Below are 11,623 nucleotides of genomic sequence, written 5' to 3'. Positions count from 1 at the left end.
GTCAAGGGATGCTCTACCCACAGGCCTTTGCGGTAGAATCCATGGGAGGATCCTGAGATGCACAAAATATGGACTGTGAACCAGGCAAATCAGAATGATTGGCCAAAGGAAATCTGAAGGAAATGTCCCATAAAAGTAATTCAAACTGCCACAAGGATGCGACTCAGCAACATGGTCTCTGAGTCCACCTGTGTGTCCATTGTCAGTCAGTTCAGGCGCTCAGTTGTGTCCGATTCTTTGCGACTCCATGGACTGCAGCACACCAGGCTTCCCTGTCCGTCACCAACTTACTCAAGTTAGGGTTACTGAGTTATGGAGCTTACTCAAACTCATGTCCATTGAGTCGGTGATGCCATCCAACCATCTCACCCTCTGTTGTCCCTCTCCTCCCACCTTCAATCTTTCCCAGCATCAGGGTCTTTTCCAATGAGTCAGTTCTTCACACCAGGTGGCCAAGGTATTGGAGCTTCAGCTTCAGCTTCAGCATCAGTCCTTCCAATGAATATTCAGAACTTATTTCCTTTAGGATGGACTGATTGGATCTCCTTGCAGTCCAAGGGACTCTCAAGAGTCTTCTCCAACACCACAGTTCAAAAGCATCGATTCTTTGGCGCTCAGCTTTCTTTATAGTCCAACTCTCACATCCATACATGACTACTGGACAAACCATAGCTTTGACTAGACAGACCTTTGTTGGCAAAGTAATGTCTCTGCTTTTTAGTATGCTGTCTAGGTTGGTCATAGCTTTTCTTCCAAGGAGCAAGCGTCTTTTAATTTTATGGCTGAAGTCATCATCTGCAGTGGTTTTGGAGCCCAAGAAAATAAAGTCTATCACTTTCCATTGTTTCCTCATCTATTTGCCATGAAGTGATGGGACTGGATACCATGATCTTCGTTATTTGAATATTGAGTTTTAAGCCAACTTTTTCACTCTCCTCTTTCACTTTCATCAAGAGGCTCTTTAGTTCTTCGCTTTCTGCCATGTGTTGTACCCCTTTTCCTCCTAATAGAAACACGTCACCTTTTTCATTACTTACTGTCTTTGTGGGAATTCTTTTCTGCAAAGCTGAAGGGCCAGGGCCCTTGTCACTGACCATTGGTCTAGTGGCTAGGATTTGGTGCTCTCACCGCTGCGATCCAGCCTCAGTCTCTGGCTGGAAACCCAAGCCCCACTCCAAGCTGCTGCAGGCTGAGGTCACCAGAGGTCAGTTTCAAGTATCTTCTCTCATCGTATCTAATTATTAATTTTGTCCATGGAGTCCTTCATTGAACAGAAATCCTTAATTTGTTTATGTGATTGACAATCAATTTTTGCCTTAAAGTGTGTGCTTTTGCAGTTTTGTACAGAATGGCCTTTTCTGTCCCCTTGGGTCATAAGTATATTCTCCTACATTTTCTTCTATTAACATTAATGTTTTTACCTTTCACATTCAGGGCTGTATGTAGTCCATTTAGAGCAGTGCTACCCAAATAGAAATATAATGTGAGAAACATATACAAAATTTTCTAGTAAACACATTTAAGAAACAAAAGGAAACAGTTGAAATTGACTTTAATATTTTTGAGATCCAATATAGCTCAAATATTGCAACGTATCATCAAATACAAATTATTGAGATGTTTTAAATTCTTTTTTCCTTTTCAGTCTTCAAAATCCAGAAAGCATTCTACACTTAGAGCACACCTCAGTCGGACTAGCCAGACTTCACACGCTCAGTGGCTGCACGTGACTCGTGCCTGCCACACTGGTCAGCACAGATCTCGAGTTTGCCCTTGGAAGTGGGGTTAGGTAAGAATGCAAACATTTTCCTCTAAATAATTAATCCATTTTCATCTGTCCCTATTTCCCCATTGATTCATGGAGCCTGCGTTATTGTATTTTTGTGCTCTAATCTGCCTCCTATCCATCACTGCTCCATTCCATTCTCTCATCCTTCCTGGAACTTTCGTCCACTCGTTTCCGAAGGTGTCTCCCTTACGAGACTTAACTTCCTGACTTTATCCTCTTCTACGTCCTGTCCTTAAGGATTCATGGACTCAGGTAGCTTCTTCTACCGTGTGTATGTAAATGCTCAAACCATATTTTTATTACATCTCCACTCACTGTGTCTGACTGCATTCTGCAGGACTGCTTCATTTGGCTGCCCTGTTTATGAGTTAAAACGCTAATTTCTCCACTGTTTTCTCACCCTAATACACATTTTTTTCCTTCTAAAATCTCCAATTATTGCTTTCTCTCCCAATGCCCAGGCTTGCCACCAAGGAATGCATCCACCCAGCCTCCCCGAGCACCCCACAATGTGTGACTTTCTCTTCCTACAATGGAGATCTGTTATACCTGGAGAACAAAAGAAGGTATCCATGTAGTGCTGATGTCTCACGACAGAGTGTTCCAGTTATGTTATCACATGTCTGCTTTTAAGTACTGAGTCTGCTCTTCTTGAGAGAAAGTGGTAATTATTCTGTGAGCTGTCTAATCTACTACAGCTCATGTTTGGGAACTTTCTGGGCCTGCACACACCTGACCCTGTCTTTATCATGGCTGATGGGAGGGTCTGCTCAGCTGGGGCCCTTGGCCTACTATGCTAATGATGGAGCTTGCTTTCCTGGAAAGATCTCTGAGCCCCGAAAATGGTTGTTTGTGTATGGATGGGAAACAATGAAAGAGCAAAGCTTTTCCTATAGGAGGCCACCAAGGCAAATACTATTGCCCTGAAACCTTCAGTGGCCGAGCCAGAGACCACGGGGAAAGTCATCGACTTTAATACCTCACTGGATCTAGAATACACTTTCCTGCGTGTTTGTTTTGTACTTAGGACGTGCCTCATGGCTTCCCAGGGTGATACCATTCTATTGGTCAGTGGACTGAGAACCTGAACTCCCTTGACCCCTTATTGGGGTCCTCTCCATGGAGACAGAAGGCGGGGCCAGTAATCACTGCCTGTATCCACTTTCCACCATCAGGCGGAGCCGTGGCTGATACTAGGTGTGACAGGGCTCTACTGCCTTCCTTTTTTTTTTTTTCAATATTTACTTATTTGGCTGTGCTAGGTCTTAGTTGTGACACATGGGATATTCAATCTTTGTTGCAGCATATGGGATCTAGTTCCCTGACCAGGGATCAAACCCAGGCCCCATGCATCAGGAGCATGGCACCTTCACTACTGACCCACTAGGGGAGTCCGCTGCCTTCCATTTTTGAAAACAGTTGGGAGAATCATGAGTGAAGAAAGTTGTGCACCACGGCAGCGGTCCTTCACTGCCTTCTAACATGAATACTGCTTGCTAACGTCATGGAGAACTTCTCTGGTCTAAAAAGAGGCTTGACACAGGTCAACCCAGCAAAGTGGCGGTCATTACCATGGGGAAATGAGACCATGGTAGGGAGGCTTACAGAATAATATGGTTCTTGGTGGGCTTGGATGCTGGTGGACACCTGACACACAGGAGATCCGGGCCAGAGGGAAGAACTTGGGCACGGCTAGAGAGGTCTGTGGTCAGGAAATCAAAGACACCCAGAGGCAGTAAGAGAAGCTGAGCTGTTTAATCACCTCCTTGGCCAGACTCAAGGCTGTGGTTGGCCCCAAACAACTCACACTTGGAAGCTGTCGAGAGTTGCTGGAGATGGAGGGGCTGCTTGAGTCAGAGGACGAGGGAGGATGGGAAGGGGCAGCTTCCGAGTTTCTGACCCGTCATCTGGCAATCTAGCCCCCAGGTCCTGCTTCCGCTCTGAGAGGTTCCTGGCTGGTCCCCAGGGGCGAGGACTGGATGGCATGCCCTAGCTGTGGTGGGAGAAGGACCCTGGGCAGGGGAGCCATTCCCCACATGGCCTCGTAGAGGGTGTGGCGCTGCCTGCGCCCGTGGTGGGGACAGAGTCGTAAGGCCGGGGAAAGAGGGGAGGGGGAGGAGTGGAATTGGGGGTTGCCTGCGCCCCACCACCAGTCTAGAATTAAATAGCAGAAAAGAAGGGTTGCCTTTGGGAACACTGACTTGTCCCCAGAGACAGTTCCTGGTGATGGGTTGACCTTGGCAACAGACCCTAGCAGCAGGCAGTTGTCCTGACAAGAGGGTGATCCTTGTCCACGGTCCCTGGCAGTTTCCTGGACAGAGGGAGGCAGTTGGCCTGGGAGTCTCGCCCCCAACTACTTGTTCTTCTTGAAGAAGCTGAAGCGCTTTTCTCGCTCTCGTTCTCTGCCATCCTTGCTGCGAAGCACGACAGGTCCCTCAGCCCCGGCCGGTGACACCGGGGGCATGGTCATAGCCCGGGTCATGCCCCGCGTGGCACTGGGCACCGCTGGCTCTTCAGGCTCTCCGGAGGCGGAGGACGCGGTGGCAATGGCTGCATTCACCACCCTCAGCCACGAGCTCATCTCTGCCTGCAAGGGGCGCGGAAAGACACCCGGTCAGCTTAGAGGCTGCGCTACCGGCGGCTGTGGCTCGCACTCAGTGGGGAGGGGAGAGGAGGCAGAGGTGCCTGCCCCATCTCTCTGCGGAAAAAGACCCCTTTAAGGGAGGGAACGTGTTTTGGTGCAGCCTTCACAAACATCCAGTTGGCACAATGTGGGTTGTCCGGCATCAAAGAAGGAAACACTTCAGACAGGCAAAACGAGAGAGAGGTGAGGAAATAAAGAGTACATCTGAAGGGCTCCAAGGCAGCACGGAGGGAAGGGGACAGCTCACCTCATCCTTGGCCTGGAACAGATATTCCTTCCCATCTTGTAAGCTGTTGGGAAAGAGAGAAAACTCAGGGCAGAGCTGAGACTCTGACCGGCCAGCTCAGGGCTGGCAACACAGCCTTATCCTCCAGAGACCAGACGGGAGAACAGCCCCCGATGCTCAGAGCCAACTCGTCTAGACCCTTTCTGCACCTTCTTCCGAGTCTCAGGACCGGGGGTGGGGCCAAAGCAGCTCCTTCCTGATTGGCTGCCGAGGACGAGGGCACGCTCACTTCTGCCCCCGGCGAATGGCAGGCAGGGGCAGGCCCGCGGGGGCCTCAGAGACAGGGCAGTGCCCGCATCCTGCTGACAACTCTCCCCTGCAGGATATTGCTCAGCTTGACAGGCCTGCGCCGTGGTGCTCCCGCTACCCTGCGTGTGAGCACAACCAGAGACCCCGCCTCTCCCTCGTCGATGTTGCTGTTCCCAAACGCCTGGCCCAGTGCCCTCGCGGCTGTATCACTGGGAGCCTCCCTCCTGTCCATTCCTACCCCAGCTTGAAGACATGCTTGCGCTTTCGATAATCAAAGGCCACGCTGCCCTGGGCCCTGGCCAGGCTGACAGGCACTTCTCCATGGTACGGCACTCCCGCACTGGCTGCCTTCGCATCCTTGTAAAAGCCAAGGCTCCCGCGCCGCAGGACACAGTACACGTTCTGCCACGACCTGGGGGTGGGGGGTGGGGAACGTAGTGCAGGTGAGGAGGAAACACAGGTGCCTGGCTGGCCTTTGAGGGGCCAGCCACCCTGGGAACAGCCTGGTGGTCCCAGGACTCCCAGGGCCACTCCTGTCATTGCTAAGTTGCTTCAGTCGTGTCTGACTCTTTGCAACCCTATGGACTGTAGCCCACCAGGCTCCTATGTCCAAGGGGATTCTCCAGGCAAGAATACTGGAGTGGGTTGCCATGCCTTCCTCCAGGGGATCTTCCTGACCCAGGGATCGAACCCACCTCTCTTATGTCTCCTGCATTGGCAGGCAGGTTCTTTAACACCAGTGCCACCTTAGGCCCATCTTGTTTATAGTTTCCCGGCCCTCCCGCCCCCACCGAGGCCCCACATGGCTCCTGAGTCCTACCCCTTCCCCCAATCTAGGAAGAGGTTCTGGGCAAGCCTGTCTAGAACCAGGAGCTGAAAGGGCCTCTGCACGGTGTGGCCAGACCCAGTACCTGTTGGCGGCCTTCTTGCCAAAGGCCTCCATCTCCTGTTTGCGGCACAGCAAGCCCTCCATCTGTTCCTGGGCGGAGAGCTCCGGGCCTCGAGTGGGCAAGGTGGCGACCCGGGCGGACTCGGATGACCTGCTCTGGGGCATTATCGGAGGGGTCGGGCCCTGTGTCCGGGCCTGCTTCTCTCCCCGTGGCCCGTTGGCCTCATCCCCGGCACCGGACCCCTGTGAAAACAGTGGGGCCTGTGTCACAAAAGGTGAGGCGGGGGACATCCGGCCTGAAGGGCGTGAAGCTCCAAGTCCAGGAGCGGGTCTTCCCACCCCCATGTTTCCTGGGAGTCTCTGCCTTCTCCTGACCCCAGTGTCCCCACCGCCCGGCTCACACCCCTTTGTGTCCCTTATCTCCTAGTTATCAACACCCACACCCCCAGGAGTAACTCACAGGCCCTTCTGGGAGGCCGCCCTGCTCAAGTCTCTGCTGTTCCATCAGGGGCTGCAAGGACAAGATGCTGTTAAGCAGATGCAAGAGGGGGAGGGGCTAAGATTCTGACAGGGTGCTCGGATGGGAGGACTCACCTGGGGGCCCTCTGCATCTGTGCAGACGCCGTTCACACTGGCCGGCAGGCGGGGGTGCACTCTAGAACGGCAGGGGCGACAGAGAACGCTAAGTGGTGGGGTGGCTCTGGCTCAGCCTCCTTTTCCTCCCCCAGGTGTCCCAGCTCTCACCCGTCCCGGGCAGTGGCAGGGGCCGTGTGGCTGTCCACCAGGTGCCCTTCGGGAGGACTGGCCGGGGGTTCTGGAGGAGGGGGCAGCTTCCTCCGTTCCTCTTCCTCCCTCTTTCTTTTCCGCTCCTTCTCCTGTTCCTCCAGCTGCCAAGAAATTCTGAGGTCAGAGCATAGAAGGTCTGGGGTGCTGGGGAAAGCTGAAGTGTCTCAGCTCTGGTCTGACGAAACAGGAAGGATGAGAAGAGAAAACCAGAAGAAGGTGGGGATGAGGAGCCATGGGGGAGATGCTGTCTCTTAGCGCCACCCAGGGAAAATGATGGCTCCCAGAGGTGAGGTGACCACAGGGTACCTTTGGCTCACATCTAGGAGAGCCTGGAGCAATGGGAAGAGGAGAAATGTCCTCTTCATGCAGGAGAGTGTGCGGAGCCTGGGGCAGAGGGAGGGGGCCAGTGCTTCTGGGGTCCTGGTTGCCCTCACCGCCGTGAGCTTCTCCAGCGCGCTGAACCGCTCCTCCCAGGCCACTGCGGACTTCTGAAAGGCCTCGTGCCGCTTGATGAGGCTCTCAACTTCATCCACTGTGCAGCCCAGCTCAGCGCTTCGCACCAGCGGTTCCTGACTACACAGCCAAGCCTCCGCCACACCTGCATCTCTCCCGAACACCAGCACCTCCAAAACTGCAGGGGGGGGCAGGTTGCAGAGAGGTGGCAAGTCAGAGTGGGCAACGGCAGGGCACTATGGCCACTTTGGGAACAGGGACACCGAGAAGGACACCGCCCCAGAGCAGGAGCTCAGGGCAGAGCCAGGCAGCCCGGGGCAGAGGTCTTGGGTTCCACACCCAGGATTCCTGGTCTCACCTACTCTGGAAACTACAGGGTACAAGGCCCCCGGTGTACCCCCCAGGGCCCGGAGCCCCTGGTGGTTTTTCTACAGCGGCTCACCAAGCTGCAGCCAGTCCATCTTCTCCTGCCACTTGTCAGCTGTCTCTTGGCGCCGTGCCTGAAGCTGAGACAGCTTCTCTGAGATCTGGGGAGGCAGAGATGCGAATTAGCACTCAGCAGGGCCTTTCCGGGGGGTCTTACTAATGATATCTTTTTTTTTTAACTGTTTATTTTGTATTGGGGTATAGCTGATGAACGGCGTTGTGACAACTTCGGGTGAACAGCGAAGGGACTCAGCCATGCATACTCAGGTATCCATTCTCCCCCAACCCCGCTCCCATCCCGGCCACCACACAACATTGACCAGAATTCCATGTGCCGTATAGTAAGTCCTCACTGGTGGTTTTTTTATTTCAAGAGGCAGACAGAAAAATCAAATGGGGAAATCCCTAAACAACCCTGAGGGGACGGTGAAAGGTTTCAGCACAGAAAGAATGAGAAGAAGCAGGAAGACTCCGAGGGGAACCCAGCATTCAGGCCTCCCCAGTGAGGGTGACCGGCTCTGCCCAGGCCTCACCCACCTCCTCTGCCGCGTAGTGGCTCCTGGCCAGCAGCCCCTGCCCCATGTCGACACAGGAGGAGAAGCGGTCAGCCCTGGCCTCAATCTCGGCCTTGATGCCTTGGTGGTTCTTGATGACCAGGTCTGCGGAAGACACGTCCCTGGGGGCACAGAAACCGCATCACCCGCTGCCCATCACCCTCTCCCAGCCACGAACCCGTAGCCCTTGGAGGCCACCAGACACTGTGGGTCTCACCGGGGCCGCTCCTGGGCGTCCATCTGCAGGTTCACCCCGTCCATCCACAGCATCAGCTCCCGGACGGCCTTGAAGAAGCGGAACTTGTCCGTGGTGTCCAGCAGCAGCTGGCGGCGGGCAGCAGAGCTCCCCTGAAGCTGCGCCCAGGCCTCGGCCACGGCCTGCATATGGCGGCCGATCTCCTCAGCCTTGTCACCGGCGTAGGCCTTCTGGAGCCGGTGGCCGTCGTCCTGCACCTGCTGGACCTGCAGGGGCCCGGGTCAAAGTTAAGGCGAGCCAGGAGACTGCGAGGGGCTGCAGCCTCCCTCAGTCCTGGCCCCTGCTCTTCACCTCCTGCCCAGTTCACCAGCTGGGGAAGCAGGGGGAGAAGTGGGGTGGGGGTGAGGGGGCCACTGGGAAAGATGGGGGCTGGTACTCAGAGTCAGCCCTGTCACACGCTGCCCTGTGGAGCCCTACTGGGGGGCCTGGGCTTAGCCTGGGGGTCAATGCTTTAAAAGGGCCACTAGCTGGCTGAGCTTTCAGAAGCCTGTCCAGCACGTGGAGGACCTCAGAGATTGTTAGAAGGAGATTTTTAGCCTGAAGAAGGGACTAGGGTGGGGGGGCCCTCCTGGGTTAAATGGCTGGAGGAAGGAACTATGCTTATTTTTTGTAGGGCTAATGTCTGAGTGGGAGCAACAGATGGATTTTAGTACAAAGGGAAGAATCTTCTAGCTCCCGGAACCATTTGAAAATGTCATGGGGCCGGACTTCCCTGGTGGTTAAGAATCCACCTGCCAATGCAGGGGACCTGGGTTCCACCCCTGGTCTGGGAAGGTCCCACATGCTGTGCTCTGCAACGAAGAGCAGCCCCCATTTGCCACAACTAGAGAAAGCCCGCACGGAGCAACCAAGACCCAGTGCAGCCCAAAATAAAAATCAATTTAAAAAAAGAAAATGTCACGGGCCCTCAAAGAGCCTTGTCATTCCGGGTGTGGACACAGTGGCTAGATGTCCCCTGGCCAGAGATGGTTCCCTGGAAGCGTTCTAAGCTCATGCTTATGTGGCCCTGCAGGGCATGCCCACCCTCCAGTCCCCCCACTGCATTCCCCACTGAGTGTCCTCAGACACCGTCGCCCCCACCCACGCTTGGGTCAGACCTGGGCGCTGAGGGCCTGGATGTCGTGCTCGAAGGCACAGTGTCGACGCTGCAGGGCCTCGGCGGCGTTGAGGTCCCGGCCGGTCCCGTCGGGAAGCTGCTGCTGCTTGTGCTGCACGCGCGCCAGTGCTTGGCGCGCCCCGTGCAGGAAGCGCTGCAGCTCGTGTGCGGCCGCCAGCACCTGGCCCCGCGTGTCCAGCAGCTCCAGCAGGTCAGCCCAGGCCTCGTTGAGGCTGTCCTTCCACTCGGCCACCGTGGCCCGGGCGGCGTGGCCCCCAGCGATGAGCCCGTTGGCCAGGGCATTGGCACCATCCACGCGCTCCTGGCCGATGGTGCTCGTGTCCCGCGAGAACTCTCGGAATTTGTCCCGGAGCATCTGGTGGAGGAAGCCATTGCCCGGACAGTGCTGTGAGGCTGGAGAGTGTGGTACCTACCTCAGGGGCGGCGGGGGGCAAGTCCTTTCACACTGAGAACCCATTTCTGGCCCTGGGCCACTTCAGCAGGGCCAAGTTGGTGAACAAAAGCAACTGGTTCCCACTGACCCTGCCTTTGACACACCCCAAGCTTCCAGCCCCCAGTAAAGCGGTGCTCGGAACCTTTAGTCTTCTGACAAGGGTACCCTAAGTACGGTCTATATTTCTGCACCAGTGAGGGTCCAAACCCCCACCCCCAAACCACAGAGGGGAACCTCATGCCCCCTATACTGCTGAGTTCTGTTGGAAAAGAGTGACTGGTCACTCTTCTCTTGCCCATGTCTATGTGCAGTCCTGCCTCCTCCTCTCTGCACAATTCTTTCAACAAAACACCTCAAAACTCAACGAACAGCATCTGCAGCCCCTGGTCTTGCGCCCCTTCCCCTTGGGGCTCCACTCAGGATGAGGCGCTAGCCCTCCCCCCAGAAGCCCACGTGTGGCCGCCGTCCTCCCCGCACTCACGGTCACGTGCTCATAGTCCTGGCCCAGCTCGTGCGAGGCGGCCACCACCTCACGCTCCTGGATCCACTGCTCCAGGTCGTCCAGCTCCCGGCGCAGCTGGCACAGCCGGAGGTGCTCTTGCAGACGCTCCCGCCGCTCGCCCGCCAGCTCCTTCAGGCCGGCATACAGCTTGTCCACCTGGGCTTGGCGGATCGACAGCCGGGTGCTGCGGGGAGTGGAGAGGACGCACCGCTCTGACCCCTGGCCTAGGCCGAGGAGTCCTGGCCCTCTTGGCCCCTCAATGACTTGCCCCGTCCCCGCTTCCCCAGCTTTCTAGATGGTTCTGTACACACACAGGTCAGAAGGCTCTGCAGTCTCCTGGCCTTCCTGAACCTGGCTGCCCCCCCCTCCCCCTACTCCCCACCCCTCTCCCCTGCAGCCCCCGGGACTGGCCCCCTTGCTGCCTGCTGGACTCACCTCTCTGGATGCTCGTGGTCAATCATGTCTTGGCTGCTGGCTGCCAGCTGGTGGATGGTCTGGGCATAGTCGGCCAGGGCTTGTTCCAATACCTGATGCTTCTTCACCTCCGCCTGGGCGCTCAGCTCGTCCTGGGGAAGGGGACAGGGGCAGTAGGGGGTAAGGGTCAGGGGGCGGGGGGAAGACGCAGCCTGAGCTCTGCCCTGGCTCTCACCTTGGCCTTCTCCTGGCCCATCATGTGTAACTCCTGCTCGCCCATCCAGGCCTCAGCCTCTGCGGCATCGCGATAGAACTGTTGGGCCCGCAGGGCCTCCTCCAGTCGCTTCCCTCGCAGCTCCAGCTCGTGGCGCAGGCGCTTCCACATGTCCTGGAGCTCCGCCAGCTCGGGGCCTGCTGATGCCACACCCAGAGCGCGCTGCCGCCCCGTCAGGTCCGCAATCCGGGGCTCGTGACCCTGGATCTCCTTCTGCAGCGTCTGTCCGCAGCAACAGGGGAGATGCTGAAAGGCTTGCTGAGGGAACCCCCTCACCCTACACTTACTCCACACAAGCCCCCCTTCACACTTCTGCTTCTCGTCCTCCCTGAGTCCTCTTCACTTCCCCTCTTTTCTGGCCCAAGGCTGTGACGAAGGTGCCCCTTCAATCCTCAGGGTCTACTACTAGGGGAACCCACCCTCCTGAGGCGAGGAAAGGAGACCCACTGAAGTCTCGGATTATGCCCAGCATCAGGGGCAGCCAGGGAAACTCCAGGTCTCAAGAAAACAAACTTTTCGGACTTCCCTGGTGGTCCAGTGGCTAAGCCTCA

The 11,623-nt window shown here is 56.1% G+C and overlaps 1 protein-coding gene across 1 annotated transcript in view; it reads right to left on the bottom strand.

Annotated features, from left to right (window-relative positions):
- Positions 1–4,044: 4,044 nt before the first annotated feature.
- Positions 4,045–11,623, bottom strand: part of SPTBN2 (spectrin beta, non-erythrocytic 2) — a 33,637-nt gene continuing 26,058 nt past the window's right edge. Inside the window, exons 22-36 of the mRNA XM_055583700.1 lie at positions 11,034–11,294; positions 10,820–10,950; positions 10,364–10,568; positions 9,430–9,804; positions 8,294–8,538; positions 8,060–8,198; positions 7,539–7,623; positions 7,078–7,274; positions 6,602–6,744; positions 6,452–6,512; positions 6,318–6,368; positions 5,880–6,100; positions 5,207–5,380; positions 4,681–4,723; positions 4,045–4,376 (exon numbers count right to left, since the gene is read on the bottom strand). Of these exons, the coding sequence (XP_055439675.1) occupies positions 4,143–4,376; positions 4,681–4,723; positions 5,207–5,380; positions 5,880–6,100; positions 6,318–6,368; positions 6,452–6,512; positions 6,602–6,744; positions 7,078–7,274; positions 7,539–7,623; positions 8,060–8,198; positions 8,294–8,538; positions 9,430–9,804; positions 10,364–10,568; positions 10,820–10,950; positions 11,034–11,294 (2,565 nt within the window). The 3' untranslated portion in view covers positions 4,045–4,142. The remainder of the gene's footprint in view (positions 4,377–4,680; positions 4,724–5,206; positions 5,381–5,879; positions 6,101–6,317; positions 6,369–6,451; positions 6,513–6,601; positions 6,745–7,077; positions 7,275–7,538; positions 7,624–8,059; positions 8,199–8,293; positions 8,539–9,429; positions 9,805–10,363; positions 10,569–10,819; positions 10,951–11,033; positions 11,295–11,623) is intronic.

Source organism: Bubalus kerabau, chromosome 5 (assembly GCF_029407905.1).
Source record: "Bubalus kerabau isolate K-KA32 ecotype Philippines breed swamp buffalo chromosome 5, PCC_UOA_SB_1v2, whole genome shotgun sequence".
Lineage (NCBI taxonomy): Eukaryota > Metazoa > Chordata > Mammalia > Artiodactyla > Bovidae > Bubalus > Bubalus kerabau.
This window is presented reverse-complemented; position numbering and strand designations above follow the sequence as displayed.